This window comes from Oncorhynchus keta, chromosome 32 (genome assembly GCF_023373465.1).
Source record: "Oncorhynchus keta strain PuntledgeMale-10-30-2019 chromosome 32, Oket_V2, whole genome shotgun sequence".
NCBI lineage: Eukaryota > Metazoa > Chordata > Actinopteri > Salmoniformes > Salmonidae > Oncorhynchus > Oncorhynchus keta.
The window spans coordinates 11847937-11873625 of NC_068452.1; the positions used below are offsets into that span (position 1 = coordinate 11847937).

The following is a 25689-nucleotide window of genomic DNA, read 5'->3' on the forward strand; positions in this document are numbered from 1 at the left end:
TGGTGCGGCTGGCTTCTGGGTTGGATGGCGCTGTGTTAAGAAGCAGTGCGGGTTGGGTTGTGTATCGGAGGACGCATGACTTTCAACCTTCGTCTCTCCAATTGGATACCACGAAATTGGGGAAAAAAAGGGGGGAAAAATAAGAATAATCAGCAAGAATAGTCATATTCTTCATTTCACATTAGTAGTAACATCTAAGATTGTAGACTCGAAATAAGTTATTAATGTTCTTGAAACTCTAAGCAGTGTGCCAGACGACTTTTGGTCTCCCTTTCTGTGCACGAGGGCAATGTACATGCAAGTTGTAGAAACTCCTCCCCACTAATGAGGAAACCCACAGTTATGGATGTAGTATATTTGCGTGGAGCAAAAGTGGTGAGCAAAGATTTTAGTTTTCACAATATATTCTGAATGTCAATGGGGGAAACTCAGGGGAGCAACCTCCATTTACAGGTTGTTTATGAGTGCATTTCACACTACTTCGGATTATAATTGTAAGGCTCGTTTGAATGTCCTTTTCAATATAATGTTTGCTACAGTATTAAGAATGATGTGTAATTATTGAAGAACCGCGTTAATGACACTATCAATTTGGGTGTTGTCAATAAAGTTAAGATTGTATTTTATTTTTTTATTATTTTTTTCACCATTATTTAACCGGGTGGCCAGTTGAGAACAAGTTCTCATTTACAACTGCGACCTGGCCAAGATAAAGCAAAAAAGCGGTGCGACAAAAAAACAACAGAGTTACAGGTGGGATAAACAAACGTACAGTCAATATCGATTCACATATGGTGTCCAGGGCTGGGAGCAGAGGGGGAGGGGGGAGGGGGTCGATAACAGGCGGCAACAGTGAGAGACTTATTTCTGGAGATTCATTTTTAAAATTAGAAGCTCGAATTGTTTTGGCATGGACCTGGAAAGTATGACAGAACTCTGCAGGCCATCTCTGCAGAACATTGCAACTCCTCCCCTTTGGCAGTTCTATCTTGATAGAAAATGTTGTAGATAATATAATAATAATAATAATATATGCCATTTAGCTGACGCTTTTATCCAAAGCGACTTACAGTCATGTGTGCATACATTCTACGTATGGGTGGTCCCGGGAATCGAACCCACTACCCTGGCGTTACAAGCGCCATGCTCTACCAACTGAGCCACAGAATGACCACAATGGGGGTGGAAATTTCAGAATTTTTGTGGCCTTCCAAAGCCAGGATTCAGACATGGCAAGGACATCAAGGTTGATAAAGCAGTGAGTAAAACAAACTTAGGGAGGAGGCTTCTGATGTTAACATGCATGAAACCAAGGCTTTTACGGTTACAGAAGTCAACAAATGAGAGTGCCTGGGGACAGGCGGGGCCTGGGTTAACCACTACATCACCCGAGGAACAGGATGAGGGTACGGCCAGAACTGGTCGTCTAGTGCTTTGTGAACAGAGAATAAAAGGAGCAGATTTCTGGGCGTGGTAGGATAGATTCAAGGCATAATGTACAGACAGGGGAATGGTAGGGTGCGGGTACAGTGGAGGTAAACCTAGGCATTGAGTGACAATAAGAGAGGTTGCATCTCTGGAGGCACTAGTTATGCTAGGTGAGGTCACCGCATGTGTGGGAGGTGGGACAAAAGAGCTCTCTGAGCCATGTTGAGTTGGACAAGGGGCTCCGCAGTAAAATAAAACAATGATAACTACCCTAAACATCAGTATACAAGGCATATTGACATTAGAGAGAGACAAAGTGAGGTATAAAGCAATCACAGGTGTTGATTGGGAGAGCTAGGTAAGACAACAACAGGTAAAATGGCAATGAATGGGCAGAGAGGGTCAGTTAACTACACACAGGGCCTGAGTTCGAGGTTGTGGCTGACAGATAAACAAAATAGAGTACCGTGATTAATGAACAATCCAGCAGGCATCAGCTATGTAGCCAAGTGATCATAGGGTCCAGTGAACAGGAATATATGAACCAGGGAAGCCGTTAGGTAGTCGTTACTACGCTAGCCGGGAGATGCGCCTGGCTCGAGGCTGACTGGTGCTAGCTTCGGGACAAGGGTGTCATCGACGTCCTGCAAAGGCCGGTCGAGGGAACATCGGACGGAATGATGGATCGGCGGGGCTCCGTGTTGACAAAGGGTCCAGGCCAATTGGCAAAATAGCCACTCTGGTGTAATGGTCCAGAGCTTACGGAAGGAATACGGTGATGTCGTGGAGAAAAACAGTCCGATATGCTCATGGTTGACATTGCGCTGTGCAGACTGGCAGGTATTATAAAGGATAAAAGCGGCTGGTGTCTGAGCTAAAAAGGTAAAGGCCACTAGCAGTGGCTAACAATGACTAAATAGCTAGTAGCTAATTAGCTGGTTAGCTTCTGATGGCTAGCTGCTGATGGAGGTTCTAGCTATAAGGTCTAACGAATTGCAGACATTGGGTGAGGCGGGTTGCGGAAGATATATTTAATTTAAAAATGGAAAAATATTGAAATATATTGCAATATATACAAAAAAAGACGGAAAAAACATACCATTTACAACAAACACGTCTTACTGCTACGCCATCTTGGATTACAAGATGACTCAGTTAAAAAACATTGGATATAGCAAACTCTGAAATTATTTAGTATTTCTGTGCCCAAACTGTTTTCCCAGTGTACCATAAGGAGCCACTAAATGATACATTGTTCGAGTGCATTTCAGAATACAAAAAACTGCCCGACAGCAAGATCCCGTATTTATGTTGAAGTTCATCATACATTTACATTTACATTTAAGTCATTTAGCAGACGCTCTTATCCAGAGCGACTTACAAATTGGTGCATTCACCTTAAGATATCCAGTGGAACAGCCACTTTACAATAGTGCATCTAAATCTTTTAAGGGGGGTGAGAAGGATTACTTTATCCTATCCTAGGTATTCCTTAAAGAGGTGGGGTTTCAGGTGTCTCCGGAAGGTGGTGATTGACTCCGCTGTCCTGGCGTCGTGAGGGTGTGTGTTCCACCATTGGGGAGCCAGAGCAGCGAACAGTTTTGACTGGGCTGAGCGGGAACTGTACTTCCTCAGTGGTAGGGAGGCGAGCAGGCCAGAGGTGGATGAACGCAGTGCCCTTGTTTGGGTGTAGGGCCTGATCAGAGCCTGGAGGTACGGAGGTGCCGTTCCCCTCACAGCTCCGTAGGCAAGCACCATGGTCTTGTAGCGGATGCAAGCTTCAACTGGAAGCCAGTGGAGAGAGCGGAGGAGCGGGGTGACGTGAGAGAACTTGGGAAGGTTGAACACCAGACGGGCTGCGGCGTTCTGGATGAGTTGTAGGGGTTTAATGGCACAGGCAGGGAGCCCAGCCAACAGCGAGTTGCAGTAATCCAGACGGGAGATGACAAGTGCCTGGATTAGGACCTGCGCCGCTTCCTGTGTGAGGCAGGGTCGTACTCTGCGGATGTTGTAGAGCATGAACCTACAGGAACGGGCCACCGCCTTGATGTTAGTTGAGAACGACAGGGTGTTGTCCAGGATCACGCCAAGGTTCTTAGCGCTCTGGGAGGAGGACACAATGGAGTTGTCAACCGTGATGGCGAGATCATGGAACGGGCAGTCCTTCCCCGGGAGGAAGAGCAGCTCCGTCTTGCCGAGGTTCAGCTTGAGGTGGTGATTCGTCATCCACACTGATATGTCTGCCAGACATGCAGAGATGCGATTCGCCACCTGGTCATCAGAAGGGGGAAAGGAGAAGATGAATTGTGTGTCGTCTGCATAGCAATGATAGGAGAGACCATGTGAGGTTATGACAGAGCCAAGTGACTTGGTGTATAGCGAGAATAGGAGAGGGCCTAGAACAGAGCCCTGGGGGACACCAGTGGTGAGAGACAGATTCTCGCCACGCCACCTGGTAGGAGCGACCTGTCAGGTAGGACGCAATCCAAGCGTGGGCCGCGCCGGAGATGCCCAACTCGGAGAGGGTGGAGAGGAGGATCTGATGGTTCACAGTATCGAAGGCAGCCGATAGGTCTAGAAGGATGAGAGCAGAGGAGAGAGAGTTAGCTTTAGCAGTGTGGAGCGCCTCCGTGATACAGAGAAGAGCAGTCTCAGTTGAATGACTAGTCTTGAAACCTGACTGATTTGGATCAAGAAGGTCATTCTGAGAGAGATAGCGGGAGAGCTGGCCAAGGACGGCACGTTCAAGAGTTTTGGAGAGAAAAGAAAGAAGGGATACTGGTCTGTAGTTGTTGACATCGGAGGGATCGAGTGTAGGTTTTTTCAGAAGGGGTGCAACTCTCGCTCTCTTGAAGACGGAAGGGACGTAGCCAGCGGTCAGGGATGAGTTGATGAGCGAGGTGAGGTAAGGGAGAAGGTGTCCGGAAATGGTCTGGAGAAGAGAGGAGGGGATAGGGTCAAGCGGGCAGGTTGTTGGGCGGCCGGCCGTCACAAGACGCGAGATTTCATCTGGAGAGAGAGGGGAGAAAGAGGTCAGAGCATAGGGTAGGGCAGTGTGAGCAGAACCAGCGGTGTCGTTTAACTTAGCAAACAAGGATCGGATGTCGTCGACCTTCTTTTCAAAATGGTTGACGAAGTCATCTGCAGAGAGGGAGGAGGGGGAGGGGGAGGAGGATTCAGGAGGGAGGAGAAGGTGGCAAAGAGCTTCCTAGGGTTAGAGGCAGATGCTTGGAATTTAGAGTGGTAGAGAGTGGCTTTAGCAGCAGAGACAGAGGAGGAAAATGTAGAGAGGAGGGAGCGAAAGGATGCCAGGTCCGCAGGGAGGCGAGTTTTCCTCCATTTCCGCTCGGCTGCCCGGAGCCCTGTTCTGTGAGCTCGCAATGAGTCGTCGAGCCACGGAGCGGGAGGGGAGGACCGAGCCGGCCTGGAAGATAGGGGACATAGAGAGTCAAAGGATGCAGAAAGGGAGGAGAGGAGGGTTGAGGAGGCAGAATCAGGAGATAGGTTGGAGAAGGTTTGAGCAGAGGGAAGAGATGATAGGATGGAAGAGGAGAGAGTAGCGGGGAGAGAGAGCGAAGGTTGGGACGGCGCGATACCATCCGAGTAGGGGCAGTGTGGGAAGTGTTGGATGAGAGCGAGAGGGAAAAGGATACAAGGTAGTGGTCGGAGACTTGGAGGAGAGTTGCAATGAGGTTAGTGGAAGAACAGCATCTAGTAAAGATGAGGTCGAGCGTATTGCCTGCCTTGTGAGTAGGGGGGAAGGTGAGAGGGTGAGGTCAAAAGAGGAAAGGAGTGGAAAGAAGGAGGCAGAGAGGAATGAGTCAAAGGTAGACGTGGGGAGGTTAAAGTCGCCCAGAACTGTGAGAGGTGAGCCGTCCTCAGGAAAGGAGCTTATCAAGACATCAAGCTCATTGATGAACTCTCCGAGGGGACCTGGAGGGCGATAAATGATAAGGATGTTAAGCTTGAAAGGGCTGGTAACTGTGACAGCATGAAATTCAAAGGAGGCGATAGACAGATGGGTAAGGGGAGAAAGAGAGAATGACCACTTGGGAGAGATGAGGATCCCGGTGCCACCACCCCGCTGACCAGAAGCTCTCGGGGTGTGCGAGAACACGTGGGCGGACGAAGAGAGAGCAGTAGGAGTAGCAGTGTTATCTGTGGTGATCCATGTTTCCGTCAGTGCCAAGAAGTCGAGGAAAACCATCTTATGGCTAAATTCTTCGTTAGAACCATTGGATGCCTTAAATTTAAGATGTGTTTGGGAAACCGGGCCCAGATATCCAGGTTCCTCCTCTTCTCCCTCCTCCCTTTTCGATGTTACAGTCATCTCTGCCTCCTCCTCTTTCACTCCATAAACGGCATCCTCCTCTCCTTTTACTGTAACATCCTCCTCCTCTTTCACTCTGAACTCGTCCGCCTCTTCTTTCACAGTAACGGCCTCACTCTCTACTTCTTGTTTTACTGTGATATCTTCCTCTCCTTTAGCAGGGAAGTAGCTTGGTGACCGCATGGTCGGGGATATTAGCTAGGCTAATGCTAACTTAACCAGACCGCTAGCTGACTAATAACAACACCGTAAATATGAAATAAAATCGGATAACTAACTAGACGACAGAAGTGGGTTTAAAACACAGTGGCTAATATACACTAAAACGTCTAAAGTAATGTATTGTTTCGGCTATTTTGTCTAGCAAGCTACCGAGGTGTCTGACTAACTGTTGTTGCTGCTGTTGAAAGAAACGTTCCGTCCACTAGATTATGCGTCACAGCAACAGCATAACCTTAAATTCCCAGACCGCCGTCTGCTGACGGGAGTGGGTAACGCAGTTGAGTAAAATGTATCTTATATTTCAGATAACAAGTTAAAGTGTAGGAAGCATGAGTTTTTACTCACCAGTGTAACAATACAGTGTGGTTAAAGACTTAGTAAGCTAGTTGTAGTCACGATGTCGTTACCTATAAGTACAAACAGTTATGTTTTTGCGTTATTACATATTTATTAACCTATTTTGTGACTCTTCCAAACTACCCACAATGCAGTATTTCCCAACGTCATATGGATGATCAACTCTTTGCTCCTGCAGTTTTTGGAGTGAAGAAGGAAGGGGAGTTTACTGTCACGTTGAAATATGAAGAGGTGGAGATTGAAGATCTAATTAACACCAGTAAGTACCGCCTTAAATTAGTTTTTTACTTTCGTTATTCGGAGTTGGTTTCGTCAATACCTCTTCAACGGAGGGCCCTGGTATGACGACTGATATGTCTAGAATCAGACGACGCAGAGAGCAAGCTACCCCTTGTTTTCTCTGTTCCGTTTCCAAAAAGTGACTTAACATATATAATTGAGAAGGGTCTATACACCAAAGATTATGGATATACTGACAAGATGTCTCTCCAACCTAACAAGGGGAGTCGTTGTCCACAAATAGGCACTGCGGGTTGTTTAGCTCCGCCTATCCTTTCTTTGGATTGGTGGATACATCTTCTTATTGTAAACTATTGTTTATATTCTATGAGGGTTGTTGACGGCAACCACATGTATTCTATGGAGAGAGATGCTAAGCTACTAGCATGAATATGCATAGCGATCTAGAGACAACTCCTATAGTGTTTTATCAAAGTTGTCGGTATGTCACTTGTCCACATAACAATTTAATCAGTACGAAACTTATGTTGGTTCAAGTAATCCTCACGTAGCAATTAAGCCATTGATTTGGTTGTTGACCAAATTCTACACTTTCCACATTGGGTTGATAATTGTTTCCACATGGATCCAACCTACTGTAGTCTACGGGCATGACCTAGAGAGATACAACCTACTGTAACCTACTGGCATGACCTAGAGAGATACAACCACTTGGATACAACCTACTGTAAACTACTGGCATGACCTAGAGAGTTACAACCTACTGTAACCTACTGGCATGACCTAGAGAGATACAACCTACTGTAATCTATGGCATGACCTAGAGAGTTACAACCTACTGTAGCCTACTGGCATGACCTAGAGAGATACAACTTACTGTAATCTACTGGCATGACCTAGAGAGTTACAACCTACTGTAGCCTACTGGCATGACCTAGAGAGATACAACCTACTGTAATCTACTGGCATGACCTAGAGAGTTACAACCTACTGTAATCTACTGGCATGACCTAGAGAGTTACAACCTACTGTAGACTACTGGCATGACCTAGAGAGACACAACCTACTGGTGCTTACTGGCATGACCTAGAGAGATAAAGTTGTAAAATTCCTGGATTTTAAATGAATATTTTCCAGTAATAATGATCATTTGTATCTTCCTATCCACATGTGGATCCCTCTCCTTTGTCGTCCTCTCTACACCAATAACAGACAGCTACTGTGGGTCTCCCAAATCACGGCCAGATGTGATACAGCCTGGATTGGAACCAGGGACTGTAGTGACGTCTGTTGCACTGAGATGCAGTGACTTAGACCGCTGCGTCCGTGTGTGTGTTTAACTTTTTAACTATAAAATTAACCCTAAAATTTTAAATATCGGTTATCGGTATCGTTTTTTGGGACAAGAAAAATATTGGCCAAAAATGTAATATCGGAGCATCCCTTTATTCTAAAATTGATTATTATTTTTTAAATCCTCATCAATCTACACACAATACCCCATAATGACATCATAATACCCAATAATGACATCACAAAACCCCATAATGCCAAAGCAAAAACAGGTTTATATTTTTAGCAAATTTTTTGGAAATGTAAGTTTCAGATATTTTAACCCATTAGAGTCTAAGCCTTGTCTGAGGGGGAGGTCCTTCTAAGCTATATGGAATTGTTTTAAGAAGTTTTAAATAACATGAAGGGCTTCCCCAGTATATTACTGTAGAAACATCCTCCAACATGAAGGGCTTCCCCAGTATAGGACTGTTTTAAGGTTATACCAAGGATAATTAGGCTTTCTGATTTTGAATTGTAAGACTCCTTGAAGTATCAAACAAAAATATTCATAAGTAAATTTATGTCACATTATTAGGCCATACTGCTATAACCCATAGTAACACATTGGATAACATTCACAACATGGAATAACAGTAACCATAGTAACATTGTTTCCCCAAAACATCTAAAGGAAGTTTGTTCTGAAGTGTCTGGTTTCCTAATTAGCAGGGAGGAGTTTCTACAACCAGATATACTACATCCATAACTAGTGGTTTCCTTATTGGCAGATATACTACATCCATAACTAGTGGTTTCCTCATTACCAGATATACTACATCCATAACTAGTGGTTTCATCGTTACCAGATATACTACATCCATAATTAGTGGTTTCCTCATTACCAGATATACTACGTCCATAACTATCGGTTTCCTCATTAGCAGGGAGGAGTTTCTACAACCAAATTGCATTTGCACTGCCCTCGTGCCGCAATTTTATTAAACACAGAAAGGGGCCTATATTGGAGACCAAGAGTCGTCTTGCACACCGCTTACAGTTTCAACAACATGAATAACTTATTTCAAGTCTACAAGCTTAGATGTGAAAACGAGACAAAATATGACTGTTCTTGCTCATTTTAAGACAAATGTCAGATAGTCATTATATTCATTACAGACGTCGATTGTTGTACAACATCATGGCTACGCTGTTGGCATCACTTTTTACAGTGGATTTCTGCTGTTATGGGCCTTTATCTATCTGTCTGACTTTGTTGTTCACACAGGAGAGAGAAGTGACTACCGTGGGTCCTCTGGGGAGCCTCAACAACCTCATGATGCTGACAAGGCAGAGAAGAGTCTCTCCACATCAGAAAACCTTAAGAAACAGCTGCAGAGATCCAAAGGGAAGAAACCTCACTGCTGCTCTGATGGTGGGAAGAGGTTCACCTCCTCAGGAGGCATTAAAATTAATCAGAGAATCCACACAGTAGAGAAACCTTATAGCTGTACTCAATGTGGAAATGTTGTTTTTTTCTCATTCAACCAGCCTGACATCACACCAGAGAACACACACAGGAATGTTATCTTATATGTCTAGCTGTGGTCAATGTGGGAAGAGTTTTACTCGGGTAAGCAGCCTGATATCACACCAGAGAACACACACAGGAGAGAAACGAGTGAACCCGTATAGCTGTGATGAATGTGGGAAGAGTTTTGATACATCTAGGCATCTTATTGTATACCAAAGAACACACACAGGAGATAAATCATAAAGCTGTACTCAGGGTGGGAAGAGCTTTTGTTTTACATTTAACCATCTGAAGATACACCAGAGAACACACACAGGAGAGAAATCTTATAGCTGTACTCAATGTGGGAAGAGTTTTGTTCAATCTGGCAATCTGACAGTACACCAGAGAACACACACAGGAAATAAATATTATATCTGTGGTCAATGTGGGAAGAGTGTTGTTACATCTGGCCATCTGAAGATACACCAGAGAACACACACAGGAGAGAAATCTTATAGCTGTAATCAATGTGACAAGAGATACTCTGATAAAAGATCTCTGATCAAACATCAGAAAATACATGAAGGAGTTGTTTCATGATATCAATGAATTAGAGATGTTAGATAGATTAGGATTTGGGGAGAAGTTTATAGGATGGATTCGTACATTATATGTCGGAGCGGGGTGTCGAGTTAGTGTAAATAGTCACTTAGGTGACGTTTTTGATCTCTCGTCTGGGGTCAGGCAGGGATGCCCACTCTCGGCTCTCCTCTTCGTTCTGTACATGGAGCCTCTGGGGGCTGCCATTAGGGCAGACACAGGGGTGGAAGGCTTGTTGATCCCTGGAAGTGGTGGGCTGCGTGCTAAGATGACGCAGTACGACGACGACACTTCCTTGCTGTTGTGCAAGGACTCGTGCCTAACAAGGTCCCTTGCCATCTTTGGGGATTTCACCCGAGCGTCGGGAGCAGTTCTGAACCATGCAAAGTCTTCCGTCAAGTTTTTCGGAAGATGGCGCGGTAGAACGGATGTGCCTGGGGGTTATCTCTCTGTGAAGGGGCCCTGAGGATTGTCGGGGTCCATTTTGAGACCTCCGGCTCAGCGACGCTAAACTGGAACATGCGTATCGCAGTGGTACAGAGGAAGCTAGCAATGTGGAAGGCTAGGTATTTGTCTTTTATGGTCCTGGTCCTAAAGGTGGATGTGTTGCCGTCTCTTTTGTATTTGGCGTACATCTACCCATTGCCGGCTTGTCTGAGGAGGCCTCTAGTGAGGCTTGTGTTTCAGTTTATGTGGAGTGGCAGGTGCGAGTGGGTCGCCAGGGCACGCATGATCTGTCCCATCGGGGAGGGAGGTAGGGGGGTACCACATTTCCCCCTCAAGCTGGACTCAATTTTTGTTTCTTTCTTGTTAACGGAGCTTGCTCAGCCAGTGATACACCCGTCCGGTTACCTCCTGCGGGTGTTTTTCTCGTATCAGGCGAGAAGCATAATGGTGTGGTCTAACACGGGTCCTCGGGCGGAACAGCTGCCGTGGCACTTTGGTCATGCGGCCAAGTGGCTGCGTGCGCACCCTGAGGTTGAAGTTGCCCGAGTAGGTTTAGATCACAGGCACCTGTACGAGGAGGTCAGAAAGGCAGGGAGTCCGGCGCCTGTAGTGGGCATCTCGGAAGTGGTCTGGGAGGGAGTGCAGGCGCGGGGTCTGGATAACAGGCTCAAGGACCTGAATTGGTTGAGCCTTCATAGTGTTTGCCGGTACGTTCCATCTTGTACCGGTATAGTTTGGTGCAATCCCCACCTGTCCAAGATCCTCTTGTGGCAGGGAGGAGACTGTGCGCCATGTCTTTGGGACTGTGCCTTTGCCGGAGTAGTATGGGCTAGGGCACGGGTGTTGTTAGGTTTGGTAAAGGGGGATTTTGTATTGACATGGACCAGGTTAGAGAGGGGTGTAGGGAGAGCGAGAGGGACGGATAGGGACAGGTTTCTGCTCTGGCTTCTCATGAGTCTCTTTAAACGGGGGCTGTGGGAAGCAAGGCAGAACATGGTGAAGACAGGGAGAGATTGGGGGGTGGAAGGAGATTTGAGGGGGAGGATGAAGAGGGAGGAGAGGAAGTGGGGGCAGCATGCTGCTCGGGAGAGGTGGAAGGGGGGTTTAGGGCTGGGTGTCATTTAGATTTGTAAGAGGATAGATTAGGGACGGGGAGATAGGGAAAGGTATTTTGTAGGGTGACGGGGAGGGAAGATGCTCCCCTGAGGTTTTGTTTGGGGTTTATGTTTAGTTTAATTAGTTTAATTAAAATACCATTATTTGAGTATGTATGTAAATTATGAGTTGTAAAGAATGAATGGTATTGAAGATAATAAATTATTTTAACCACCACCTTTCTGGTTTGCTTCCTGTCTTTAATTTTGATGTGGGTTTTTCTTTTGTTTGCCTTCTCATTGGGCATATTTAGTGGGTTTCATGGTGGGTGTCTTTTAGGTCTCAGTTGTTGTTACTAGTCAACTTTCATTGGACACCCCAATAGTGTCTTTCAGAACCCCTCCTAAAAAATAAGCTAATATTTTAACATTTTAATCAATGGCATTTCCTTAGGATGCTCATTAGTCTTTAAGTTATTGTTTTTTTATCCTCTTATGCTTGTGTACTAAATATTTCTGTTTATTGCCATTGTGTTGCATCCATGTCTGAAATGTGCTGTATAAATTAAAGCTTGAGTTTAACATATTGCAAAACAAATTAACCCAATGACTGACCAATCAACAGACTCTTGGTCCATCGTGGTATGAAAAACAGTATCAATCCCACTTTTCCACCTGCTGAAGGCGTGGTGGAGTGGTAAACACCACCCCCGGCTCTACCAGGGGCTTGAGGTGGTCTCCCACAGCTCTGCTTATGTCATGTTCTGTGGCCTTACTGTTCCATTTCTAGACTCTCCCTGCAACACAGAAACACATTTAGTCATATTATATGAAACACTTAAAGTAATGGATATGGAGCATCTACAGCCTCAGTTACACCTGGCACCTAAATGTGACTTCTGTCATCTGATCACTCAGGGCTGCATTCGGTTCAGATCTACCAGGATGGGCCTTTGACATCATCTGGATCAAGTCAGACCACTGAATATGCATCAGCAATGTAAAGGGATGAGTGGGGGAAAGTACATTTGACACAAATGACCATAATAAATCAAATGTTATTTGTCACATACATATGTTATTGAGGGTATAGCAGTGCAGTAATATCTAACTAAATGCTTGTGTTCCTAGCTCCAACAGTGCTGTAATATCTAACAATTTCACAACAAATACCTAATACACACAAATCTAAGTAAAGGAATTATGAATATATAAATATATGGATAAACAATGTCTGAGCAGCATAGACTGAGATACAGTAGATACATATGAGATGAGAAATGCAAGATATGTAAACATTATTAAAGGGCCAATGATTTCATGATGCCTGTTTAACAGTCTGATGGCCTTGAGATAGAAGCTGTTTTTCAGTCTTCTGGTCCCAGCTTTGATGCACCTGTACTGACCTCGCCTTCTGAATGATAGTGGGGTGAACAGGCAGTGGCTTGGGTAATACCAAAGAACAAATGTGTGTGCCTGAATGTAAATTCACTTTCAAACAGGCAAAAGGGGTGAGACATTGCACTAATGTAAATAAACATGGAAGATATTCCCTTTTGCTTATGTGATGAACCACTAAGGGGACATAAATATTTACCATCTAAACCATGTGTGACCTCTCACCTCTCTGGCTGTAGAAGTGTTCTTCCTAACCAGTCCCTCAACAGCTCTCTGACTGAGCTCCACCCTCACTGGGTCTTCAGAGGAGAGGAAGGCTGAGGAGGGATGGAAGGATTAATTTATCAGTCAGTCAATAAAGTGTAGAGCTGCTGTCTATGCAATGGATTATGGTCACTGTAGTTAATTACGTTTTATGCATGAAACTATGGAGGATATTGGCCTGTTGGAAACTACAACTCCAGACTACATCACACAGTTCAGTCTGGGTCTGATTTATCTCTAGAGAAACTACAACTCTCTACTACATCACACAGTTCAGTCTGGGTCTGATTTATCTCTAGAGAAACTACAACTCCCTGCTACATCACACAGTTCAGGCTGGGTCTGATTTATCTCTAGAGAAACTACAACTCCCTACTACATCACACAGTTCAGTCTGGGTCTGATTTATCTCTAGAGAAACTACAACTCCCTGCTACATCACACAGTTCAGTCTGGGTCTGATTTATCTCTAGAGAAACTACAACTCCCTACTATATCACACAGTTCAGGCTGGGTCTGATTTATCTTTAGAGAAACTACAACTCTACTACATCACACAGTTCAGGCTGGGTCTGATTCATCTCTAGAGAAACTACAACTCTCTACTACATCACACAGATCAGGCTGGGACTGATTTATCTCTAGATTTGCTCTAGACACACCCATCGGCCAGACTCATAGTACAGAATGAATGACTGTCTGCCCAGTTCAACATCAGTTCACCATCTCACCTCATACTGTATTGGAGCAGCAGCAGCTGACTGCCTGGTTCAACGTCAGTTCACCGTCTCACCTCATACTGTATTGGAGCAGCAGCAGCTGACTTGATCGTTGACGCTAATCATCATGTTTTGAATCTGAGAGTAAATAGAGCCGACAACAACTCTAAAAATGAAGGGTCCAAATGGAGTTGTTCTCAGATCCCCTAAGAACCGTAGGGTTCTTGGTCAATGAAAAACAGCCCCAAAAGGTTCTTCAAAGTACTTGTTAGAAGATGGGGTCATCGAGGAACCTCCGTTGTTGCTGGACTTCTTCCGGGAACTTCGCAATTACAACTGAAAACGAGGGTGACAAGTTTGGATGCGACAACAAGTTAAAAAAAGGTTAAGTTGGGTCGATGTTTGGCTTTGAATATGTCTAGAAATAATGTATATCATAATATAACATACTGATAATAAATAACAAAGGCAATGATGGTTTTCTGTGAATATCTTCCATAAGGTTACTTTAGTTAATTACCGTAAATATTAGAAAGTCGGGTTTGACCGTCGGCGTTGTATGAGCTACAGTTCAGTACTGTTATCTAGCTAGATAACGTTATGTCCTAACTAGCCACAACTAGGTTTGGATTATTTCCCTCAACTATATTCTTTCCCATATATTGTATATCGTTTCCATAAAGCCAACATGGCTTTACACTTATTAACGTAAGTTTCCAATCTCGAGCAGTTCTCACTTTTGTGATAATGAACTAGCTAACGTTAACTAACTAACTAAGGACGGTGACCTGTCCAGACGAGATGTTACAACGAACTGAATCGTCAATGGAGGTCTTCCTCTTTATATAGCCTGCTACAGCATGCAATACTATTAACTCACAAGGGGGCATAACGTTACATGGACAATACTATCCCATTTTGGAAACGTTACATGGACAATACTATCCCATTTTGGAAACGTTACATGGACAATACCATCCCATTTTGGAAACGTTACATGTACAATACTGTCCCATTTTGGAAACGTTACATGGACACCCCCTTGTGGAGGGAAATTAATATCTTAGATGGAAGCTGTAGATGGGATTCAAATGCATAATGGTATTAATACAGTGTCTAGACTACCTCTTTTGTGTAAATGCCCTTCAGAATCCAAACACAGTATTGCCACGCAGCAAAATGTTGCGTATAATCTTTCAAGTCACCCTGATAAAATATTGAACAATTTGTTTACATTACATTTAAGTCATTTAGCAGACGCTCTTATCCAGAGCGACTTACAAATTGGTGCATTCACCTTATGACATCCAGTGGAACAGCCACTTTACAATAGTGCATCTAAATCTTTTAAAGGGGGGATGAGAAGGATTACTTTATCCTATCCTAGGTATTCCTTAAAGAGGTGGGGTTTCAGGTGTCTCCGGAAGGTGGTGATTGACTCCGCTGTCCTGTTTACAAAGATATCTTGAAATGTGATATTAGGCCTGTATTTGCTTTATTTATTTTTTAGTTCACCTTTATTTAACCAGGTAGGCTAGTTGAGAACAAGTTCTCATTTACAACTGCGACCTGGCCAAGATACTATAGCAGTGTGAACAGACAACACAGAGTTACACATGGAGTAAACAATAAACAAGTCAATAACACAAGTAGAACAAAAATAAGAAAAAAATAGTCTATATACACTGTGTGCAAAAGGCATGAGGAGGTAGGCGAATAATTACAATTTAGCAGATTAACACTGGAGTGATAAATGATCAGTACTGTTACTTTATGGCAGTACTGTATTGGCTAGTGCTTTCTCCAATATGTTCTTCTATTTTACATTACATTGTATGTCGATGCCATTTATCTTTAAATATGTATTTAATATATATATATATATATATATATATATATATATATATATATATTTTTTTTTTTTAATGCTTGTTAGACTATTCTTTGACACATTTTCTCTTCCTTTGAAATTCTTATAGGACAGAACATGGACACAATGCAATTGGGATCAAGAAGAAGGTACAGATATGTGGTAGGACAGCTGCATTTTAAGTGAACATTTAACCTACATAGCAGTCAAAACAAACTGACATCTATTAGCATACAAATGTGTGCAAATTATCTTTTCAGATCTTCTCAGAAATTAATCAAGTTCATGGAATGGATATAGACACAGATAATTCAAGGACTATCCGAGGTAGAGAGGCGAGGCAGGGGTGAGGACCTGCTATCATCCTGCTATTTTGACAGTCCCTGAAGAACAATACAGAAGAGGTATTTGCTCTTATTCCTTCCCTTTCTCTAATGCATTTTGTAATAAAATTAGCAAGATCATTGCTTTACTTTACTAGGACCGGAAACCACAGCAGTGATTCTGCTGCCTATCTGTGCCTCGGGGTAGAATCAGGGTAGACTAGTGGTTAGAGCGTTGGAATAGTAACTGAAAAGTTGTTCAAGTCTGTCGTTCAGCTCCTGAACAGGCAGTTAACCCACTGTTAGGTAGGCCGTCATTGAAAATAAGAATTTGTTCTTAACTGACTTGCCTAGTTAAACATTTTTTTTAAAGACAACCCGAGTGGCCTTTATGTCCGTGACAAGGTATGCCTATGCACAAATCATCTGTTTCTTCATAAACATAGGAGTGCATGCTTATATAAACCTACAGCTGAACATTTTTTATGTTAATTGTATTAATCTTTTCTTACTTTTGTCGACATATATTTCAACGCTCTTCAATGCACATCGGCAGAAATCCATTTCACCATGAGATCGAAATTTTGCTGACCTTTGATGGGGAGAACATCCACGCCCTCGAGGACGTCCCCACGGGACTTGGGCTCTGCTTGGGATGAATCTCCACTGGGATTTTCCGCCTCTAACCCAATTACAGGGGCTGAGTCACTGTCTTACTGGTGCTCTCTCATGCCATCCCTAGGTGGGGTGCGTCACTTGAGTGGGTTGTGTCACTGACGTGAGCTCCCTGTCTGGGTTGGCTCCCCCCCTTGGGTTGTGCCGTGGCGGAGATCTTTGTGGGCTATACTCGGCCTTGTCTCAGGATGGTAAGTTGGTGGTTGAAGAAATCCCTCTCGTGGTGTAGGCTGTGCTCTGGCAAAGTGGGTGGGGTTATATCCTTCCTGTTTGGCCCTGTCCGGGGATATCATCGGATGGGGCCACAGTGTCTCCTGACCCCTCCTGTCTCAGCCTCCAGTATTTATGCTGCAGTAGTTTGTGTCTGGGGGCTAGGGTCAGTTTGTTATATCTGGAGTACTTCTGTCTTATCCAGTGTCCTGTGTGAATTTAAGTATGCTCTCTCTAATTCTCTCTTTCTCTCTGAGGACCTGAGCCCTTGGACCATGCCTCAGGCCTACCTGGCATGATGACTCCTTGCTGTCCCCAGTCCACCTGGCTGTGCTGCTGCTTCAGTTTCAACTGTTCTGCCTGCAGTTATTCTATTTAGCTACACTTTGTAGTACATTTTTTCACTATAATAAATGTTTCTGATGCCACATCGCCCATTTTCAAAGGGAGTCGTTGGTTTTTAGAGGCAGTTGCTTTTTAGATTTTTGTCTGAAATTATTTTCTCAACTGCGATACCAACTCCAGTCAGCAATGGCGATGTGCGTCTTTCAGGTGATTTTGCCACTGTGACGTATAATCTAGTGGACGGGATACTTCTTCAATATCAACAGCTAGTCAGCCACCTTTGTTCACTCTAACTTTATGGAAAAGGTTTATTCAATAAATCTAGCAACTCCTCCCATACTGGGGAAATACAGGAATACACACTCAGAGCCTCCTGACTGGGCCCTGTTTACACCTCCAAGGTGCCCCCTTCACACACACTCAGAGCCTACGAGGCTTTTCGAACTACTACACTTTGCGTGTTTTGCTCACCTCTTTTTAAAAACGAGGTTTGAGATGTGGTATCCACTCGGCTCGCTGCCTCTCAGATCAAAGGTGGGTCCATCTGCTCCATTCCCAAAGTGTGGTCTCCCTGAGATCCCAAGTTAGAGGGATCCCTGATGCACCATTTACCCAGGTCGTCAGGAGTGGTCACCAAGTGAAGATAACCACATTTGGGGATGGTTAATTTCTTTCATATCAACTGAGACAAAATTCACACAAGTCAAGAGTTATTCTTAAACTAAACCTTTATTCACTTAATAAGAGAGCAGGTCAATACAACGTACACATACAAAGTGAATCAATTGAGTGCTCTACGATAGTGATGGCTGGTCGTTGAATCATCCCCAGATGATTAATTGAGAGTCCTGATACAAAAGTACAAAGGTCTGTTACAGCCAAGATACACCCCTTTCAATCTACACGACCAACAACAGATGTATAGAACGGGTCAGAAGGTTATGATTTATATGAAAGATACTTGGCATGGAATAATAAAACATGCATCTTTTGTCAGGCTGAATGTTTGGAATATGAGGTGATTTGAGTCAGGCTTCTTCAGTAGTGGAATAAAGACCATTAGCACTTGAATGTTGTCAAATACTGGAGTGATGTCAGATTGTTAATAAAAATTGATTATAGACCAATTTATTATACTGCGTCCATGTGTATAGGCTGCAAGTATTTCGAAAATAAGTTGTTTTCATTGAAAAATAGTATATATTTTATATATATTTTTATCTTTCATGCCAGGCATAGTCTTCTTTTCAATTACATTTTGCTAGGTGGGATATGCAGAAACAGTTTGTGATATATTGAAAAGCTAAACATAAAATGTGCTATATACACAAACTACTGTCACAATAATCATATTATTATAAACGGCACCAAAAACGCTGTTGTTTTGACAAATAGCAATAAATCACTGATATCAACTGGGGGGGGGGGGGGGGGGGGAATCAGGTTGTTCGTGCTGTTGAATCTAACACAACTAAACAAAACACATGGAAATGGGAGATATCTTTTACCTCACTGGTTAGAGGACAACCTGCAGAAGACAGTCAGCTACATTTTGGAGTGATGCATTTTAATGTAGGGGTCACTAAACAAAGGAACACAACACTTATTTGTCATAACTCCTCGATATCATGTTGAAATCAAGTGTGCAACAGGAGGGAGATGAGGTTACGCGTCCTGTTAAACCTGACTGACCAAAAACCACACAGAATCTGGGAATAATGTGTACATCCCTGGTTAGAGGACAATTTGTAGAAAACAGCTAGCTACATTTTGAAGTGTTGCATTTTGAATTAAGTTGGTGGCCAACGTGGTGTGTGTAACACAACCCTTTTTTTGTTAGTAACTTTTTGTTAAATCACATAAATAGTACTCTTTCAATTCAGAGCCTGGATTTTCCCCCTGACGCTAATATCCATATCATGTTGAAATCAATAGAACAGGGGACAAAAACATTTAGGGTTCTGTGACACCATTAAAACACTCCTACTACAATGATAAAACATTCTACATTGTGATATCATTAAAATACTCCTACTACAATGTTAAAACATTCTACATTGTGACATTCATTAAAATACTCTTTCTACAATGTTAAAACATTCTACACTGTGATATCATTAAAATACTTCTACTACAATGTTTAAACATTCTACAATGTGACATCATTTAAAATACTCCTGCTACAATGTTAAAACATTCTACATTGTGACATTATTTAATTGATATCATGAAATAACTCCTTCATGTATGTATTTTCTGATGTTTGATCAGTGATCTTTTATCAGAGTATCTCTTGTCACATTGATCACAGCAATGAGGTTTCTCTCCTGTGTGTGTTCTCTGGTGTACAATAAGATGGTTAGATGTAGTAAAACTCTTTCCACATTCATCACAGCTAAAAGGTTTATTTCCTGTGTGTGTTCTCTGGTGTGATACCAGGTTGCCTGACTGAGTAAACCTCTTCCCACATTGATCACAGCTATAAGGTTTCTCTCCTGTGTGTCTTCTCTGGTGTGATACCAGGTTGCCTGACTGAGTAAAACTCTTCCCACATTGATTACAGCTATAAGGTTTCTCTACTGTGTGTGTTCTCTGGTGTGATTTTAATTGTCCTGAGCGAACAAAACTCTTTCCACAGTCAGAGCAACTAAAAGGTCTCTCTCCTGTGTGGATTTTCTGGTGAATTTTAATGTCTGCTGAGGAGGCAAATCTCTTCCCGCATTGCGCACAGATATAAGATTTCTCTCCTGTGTGTGTTCTCTGGTGTAATATCAGGCTGAATGACTGAGTAAAACTCTTCCCACATTGAATACAGCTATAAGGTTTCTCTCCTGTGTGTGTTCTCTGATGTAATATCAGGCTGGATGACTGAGTAAAACTCTTCCCACATTGAATACAGTTATAAGGTTTCTCTCCTGTGTGCGTTCTCTGGTGTTTAGTCAGCCCACTAGAAGTAACATATCTCCTCCCACATTGATCACAACCATAAGGTTTCTCTCCTGTGTGTGTTCTCTGGTGTGATTTTAAACATCCTGAAGAAACAAAACACTTTCCACAGTCAGAGCAGCAGTGAATTCTCTTCCCTGTGGGTCTCTGCAGGTGTTTCTTGGGGTGTTTTGATCTGGAGAGACTCTTCTCTGCCTTGTCAGCGTCATGAGGTTGTTGAGGCTCCCCAGAGGATCCATGATAGTCACGTCTCTCTCCTGTGTGAGCAACAAAGCCAGACAGATGGTTGAAGGCCCATAACAGCGGAAATCCACTGTAAAAGGTGATGCCAACAGCGTAGCCATGATGCTGTACAACAATTGACGTCTAAAGAATGTTAAAATTATTTGACAATTGTCTTAAGACAGTCAAGTCAGAAAGAATAGTAATATTTTGTCTTGTTTTCACACTAGTAGAAACATTGATGATTTTAGGCTAGAAATAAGTTATTCATGTTGTTGAAACTCTAAGCAGTGTGGCAGAAGACTTTTGGTCTCCAATACAGGCCCCTTTCTGTGTTGCTAAAATTGCGGCACGAGGGCGTAAACAATTTGGTTGTAGAAACTCCTCCATGCTAATGAAGAAACCATTATTTACCAATATCGATTTTAGTTTTTCACAGAGTATTCTGAATATTACAGCGCAATTTGTGTCTATATATGGAAAAATACACGTAAAAAATTGGTTGGCCAAGATTTATTTCAGTTGGGGACAGCACTAGAACATGATTTTGGGGCTCCTGAGTGGTGCAACGGTCTAAGGCACCGCATTTCAGTGCTTGAGGCATCACTACAGACCCTGGGCCGAATCCAGGCTGTATCCCAACCGGCCGTGATTGGGAGTCCGACAGGGAGGCGCACAATTGGCCCGGCATTGTCCGATTTTGGCTGGTGTAGGCCATCATCAATACAGGTAACAAGTGGAGGACAGAGGAGCCTTTTAAAGAAGAAGTTACAGGTCTGTGAGAGCCAGAAATCTTGCTTGTTTGTAGGTGACCAAATACTTATTTTCCACCATAATTTGCAAATAAATTCATTAAAAATCCTACAATGTGATTTTCTCATTTTGTCTGTCATAGTTGAAGTGTACCTATGATGAAAATTACAGGCCTCTCATATTTTTAAGTGGGAGAACTTGCACAATTGGTGGCTAACTAAATACTTTTTTTGCCCCACTGTATTTGTGGTGATTCTTGTTCACGGAGGGTAATTCATGCTAATGTAATTTTTTAAGCTGTTAAGAATTTGTTCTAGTTAAATAAAGGTTAAAAAAATGTTTTGAATAAATAGTGTTTTATGATAAAGCGTTTTCTACAGATCCGTCAAGGCACCAACTTTGAGAAGGTTCTAAAACAAAGGTTTCAAACCAATTCATGAATGTAATTAAATCTAGGTATGTTTCACCTTTAATGTAATTGAATCTAGGTATGTTTCACCCTTAATGTAATTAAATCTAGGTATGTTTCACCTTTAATGTAAGGGCATGAAAAAATAAATGGCTGAATATTATACAATGACTTATTAATAGTTGTTCACGGTTGACAACTCCATTGTGTCCTCCTCCCAGAGCGCTAAGAACCGTGGCGTGATCCTGGACAACACCCTGTCGTTCTCAACTAACATCAAGGCGGTGGCCCGTTCCTGTAGGTTCATGCTCTACAACATCCGCAGAGTACGACCCTGCCTCACACAGGAAGCGGAGCAGGTCCTAATCCAGGCACTTGTCATCTCCCGTCTGGATTACTGCAACTCGCTGTTGGCTGGGCTCCCTGCCTGTGCCATTAAACCCCTACAACTCATCCAGAACGCCGCAGCCCGTCTGGTGTTCAACCTTCCCAAGTTCTCTCACGTCACCCCGCTCCTCCGCTCTCTCCACTGGCTTCCAGTTGAAGCTCGCATCCGCTACAAGACCATGGTGCTTGCCTACGGAGCTGTGAGGGGAACGGCACCTCAGTACCTCCAGGCTCTGATCAGGCCCTACACCCAAACAAGGGCACTGCGTTCATCCACCTCTGGCCTGCTCGCCTCCCTACCACTGAGGAAGTACAGTTCCCGCTCAGCCCAGTCAAAACTGTTCGCTGCTCTGGCTCCCCAATGGTGGAACAAACTCCCTCACGACGCCAGGACAGCGGAGTCAATCACCACCTTCCGGAGACACCTGAAACCCCACCTCTTTAAGGAATACCTAGGATAGGATAAAGTAATCCTTCTCACCCCCTTAAAAGATTTAGATGCACTATTGTAAAGTGGCTGTTCCACTGGATGTCATAAGGTGAATGCACCAATTTGTAAGCCGCTCTGGATAAGAGCGTCTGCTAAATGACTTAAATGTAAATGTAAATGTAATAGATCTAACAATTTCGCCTCCACCAGAAATCTCCATTGGCAATTCTAGAATATACTACATAGCCTAGAAACCTGGTTAAACTATCGTTATGACCTCATTGATGAATTCTAGAAAATACTATATAGCCTAGAAACCTGGTTAAACTATAATTATGACATCATGGATGGCCAGTCCTTGTATTCATAGTGTAGTGAATTCATGGGGTAGCCCTGAGCTGAACTCAAACCTGGGTCCAGCGACTGTCAAGCCAACACTTTATAACTGCTACATCAAGATGTCTGAACTTCTTGATGAGGTGGCTAGGTTTTGGGTTAAGGTTGCTACAATAGATTTATCTATGAATTTGAGAGTGGTTACATTTCTCCAGCCCCCATCCCCCAGCTGTTTACCCAAACCAAGTCTCTGGGCAGCCATTTTCTTATTTTTTAAATCCTAGGTTGTCACTTTAAAAAAGCCATGCAACAATCAATCTGCAGTTCAAACAATAACAAAGCTGTAATTCAAATGTAATTCCACCACTGTTTTGCTAATAAGATGATGGATGGGGCTGGAGAACTGTAACTACTCTCAAATTCATAGACAGACCTATGGATGAAAGGACTGACCATCCATGACATCAACATTATAGTTTTAACCATGTTTTGATGCAATACAGTGTTTATTTACATTGTTTCTAAACATTGGAGTAAAAAAGCGTATTTGGGGTTCTGATGGGGTTCAACAGTTGAACTAAGCTCATGGGTTATATTCTTCAAGAATCAATGGCTATAAATAAACACAATTAAAAAGTCTAAATATGGATGTAGCTATTGTATATTTCCCCTTTAACACCAGCCATCAGTTCAACAACTGCAGAGTTTGTGCCTCTGTATTTAAGACAGTACTTACTAGTGTTAATCAGGGCACATTCATCGTCAGAACCATTCGATGCCTTAAGATGCCTTTGGGAAATCGGTCCCAGAAATCCAGTTTCCTCCTCTTCTTTTTCCTCCTTTTTCGATGAAATAGTAATCTCCTCCTCCTCCTCTTTCACTCCAAAAACTGCATCCTCTTCTTTTACTGTAACATCCTCCTCTTTTACTGTAACATCATCCTCTTTCTCCTCTTCTTTTACTGTAACATCCTCCTCTTTCTCCTCTTCTTTTACTGTAACACCCTCCTCCTCTTTCACTCTGAACGATTCTTCCTCTTCTTTCACTGTAACGTCTTCCTCTTCTTTCACTGAAACGTCTTTCTCTTCTTTCACTGAAACGTCTTTCTCTTCTTTCAATGAAACGTCTTTCTCTTCTTTCAATGAAACGTCTTTCTCTTCTTTCACTGAAACGTCTTTATCTTCTTCTTTCACGGTAACTACCTCACCCTCTACTTGTTTTTGTATTGTAACCGCCTCTTCTTCTTCCTCCTCTTTGACGAGAGCTTCTTTCTCCGTCCAGCAGACCCCCTCTTCTTTAGCAGGAGGAGAGTTGCTTAGTGAGCTCATGGTCGGAGATGTTAGCTAGCTAGGCTAATGCTAACTTAACCAGCCCGCTAGCTGACTAATAACAACAACAGAGTAAATATGTAATTAACTAGACGACAAAAGTGAGTTTAAAACACAGTGGCTAATATACACGAAAGCGTCTATAGAGCTTTATTGGTTCGTCTATTTTGTCTAGCAAGCTAGCAAGGTGGCTGACGGACTGTTGCTGCTGTTGAAAGAAGCGTTCCGTCCACTAGATAATACGTCACACCAACAGTACCGTAAATCCTCACATCGCCATCTGTTGACTGGAGTGGGTAACGCAGTTGAGTAAAATGAATATTTTATCTTTAATAACAAGTTAAAGTGTAGGAAGCATTCGTTTTTACTCACCAGTGTAACAATACAGTGTGGTTAAGAATTAGTACGCTAGTTGTAGTCACGATATTGTTACCTATAAGTACAAACAGTTATGTTTTTACATTATTACATATTTATTAACTTATTTCCGGATATCTTCTCAACTACCCACAATGCAGTATTTCTCAACGTCATATGGATGATCAACTCTGTGCTGCCGTGTTTGTATGCCAGTGTAACGGTGTAATGCAGTTACATTTTAAAAATAGATTGAACATTTATTTAACTAGGCACGTCAGTTAAGAAAACGTTTTTTATTGACATTGACGGCCTACCCCTGCCAAACCCTAACCCAGACGATGTTGGGGCAATTGTGCGCTGCCCTATGCGACTCCAAATCACGGCTTGTTATGATACAGCCTGGATTTGAACCAGGTTCTGTAATGGCACCTCGACCTGCGAGCCCCAGTCTCTTTCCTGCTCCCCACCCACTACGTCCAGCTCCAGAAATTTTTAAGACATTTCAAACTGGAAAAGGAAGCAGTCACGGTTTTAACCAAACACCGCTCTCTTCTCTCTCTTGTGCAGGAACGGGAACCAGTGTGTCCAGTGCGCGGGCTCGCTATAGGCGAGCCCACAACGGTCTGGCGCAACGTGGCCCATCCTGCACTCCTGAATCGGCATCGGGACCTGTCCTGGATGGTCGCCCACGAGATCCTCCCGGTCAGGGCCGTTATGCACTCACGGGGCATGGCGAGGACATCCGCGTGCCCCCGACCGGGCTGCGGCCAAGATGAGTCGGTGAGGCACATGCTCTGGGAGTGCAGAGCCGCCAGGGACCTGTGGAAGGAAGCAGGCCCCCTGATCACCTCGTGTCTGCCAGCAGGGGAGGACCTAACACCTCAGCTCGTGCTGTACGGGGTGGGCCGAAGGCCCATTCCACCGAAGGCCTTCACCAAGTTCTGGCCCACCCTCACGTGCCTGAAGGAAGCACTGTGGTCCTCCGTAACCTGCTGGTAGCAAAAGCGTAGAGACCACCCCCAGGCAGTGGCCATGGTAGCCACGGAAGCCCTGGGGTGGTACGAACGGAAGGGGGCCTCGACCCCAGGCGAAGGGTCCCCCACAACACCCTAGGTCCCGGCGGCCACGGCCTGACAGCGCTGCGGCGCCTAGGGCGATGCGCCTAGGGGAGGGATCTCCTCTGGGCCCCGAAGGACGGGACGATGGTC

The 25689-nt window shown here is 43.6% G+C and overlaps 1 protein-coding gene and 1 long non-coding RNA gene across 2 annotated transcripts; one reads left to right on the forward strand and one right to left on the reverse strand.

The window, feature by feature from the left end:
• The first annotated feature begins 14141 nt into the window (after positions 1-14141).
• On the forward strand, positions 14142-16206 carry LOC118365057 (uncharacterized). Its single transcript, XR_004821715.2, has 3 exons — positions 14142-14271; positions 15867-15919; positions 16018-16206. It is a non-coding gene; the product is annotated as an uncharacterized LOC118365057 (long non-coding RNA).
• A 1816-nt stretch (positions 16207-18022) lies between these two features.
• Positions 18023-24340, reverse strand: LOC118365730 (zinc finger protein OZF-like). The gene is made up of 2 exons (XM_035748093.2): positions 23530-24340; positions 18023-20513 (listed from the first exon to the last, which is right to left on the reverse strand). The coding sequence occupies exons 1-2, from the start codon at positions 24119-24121 to the stop codon at positions 19552-19554; spliced, it is 1554 nt and encodes a 517-aa protein (XP_035603986.2). The 5' UTR covers positions 24122-24340; the 3' UTR covers positions 18023-19551.
• Between the last annotated feature and the right edge of the window lie 1349 nt (positions 24341-25689).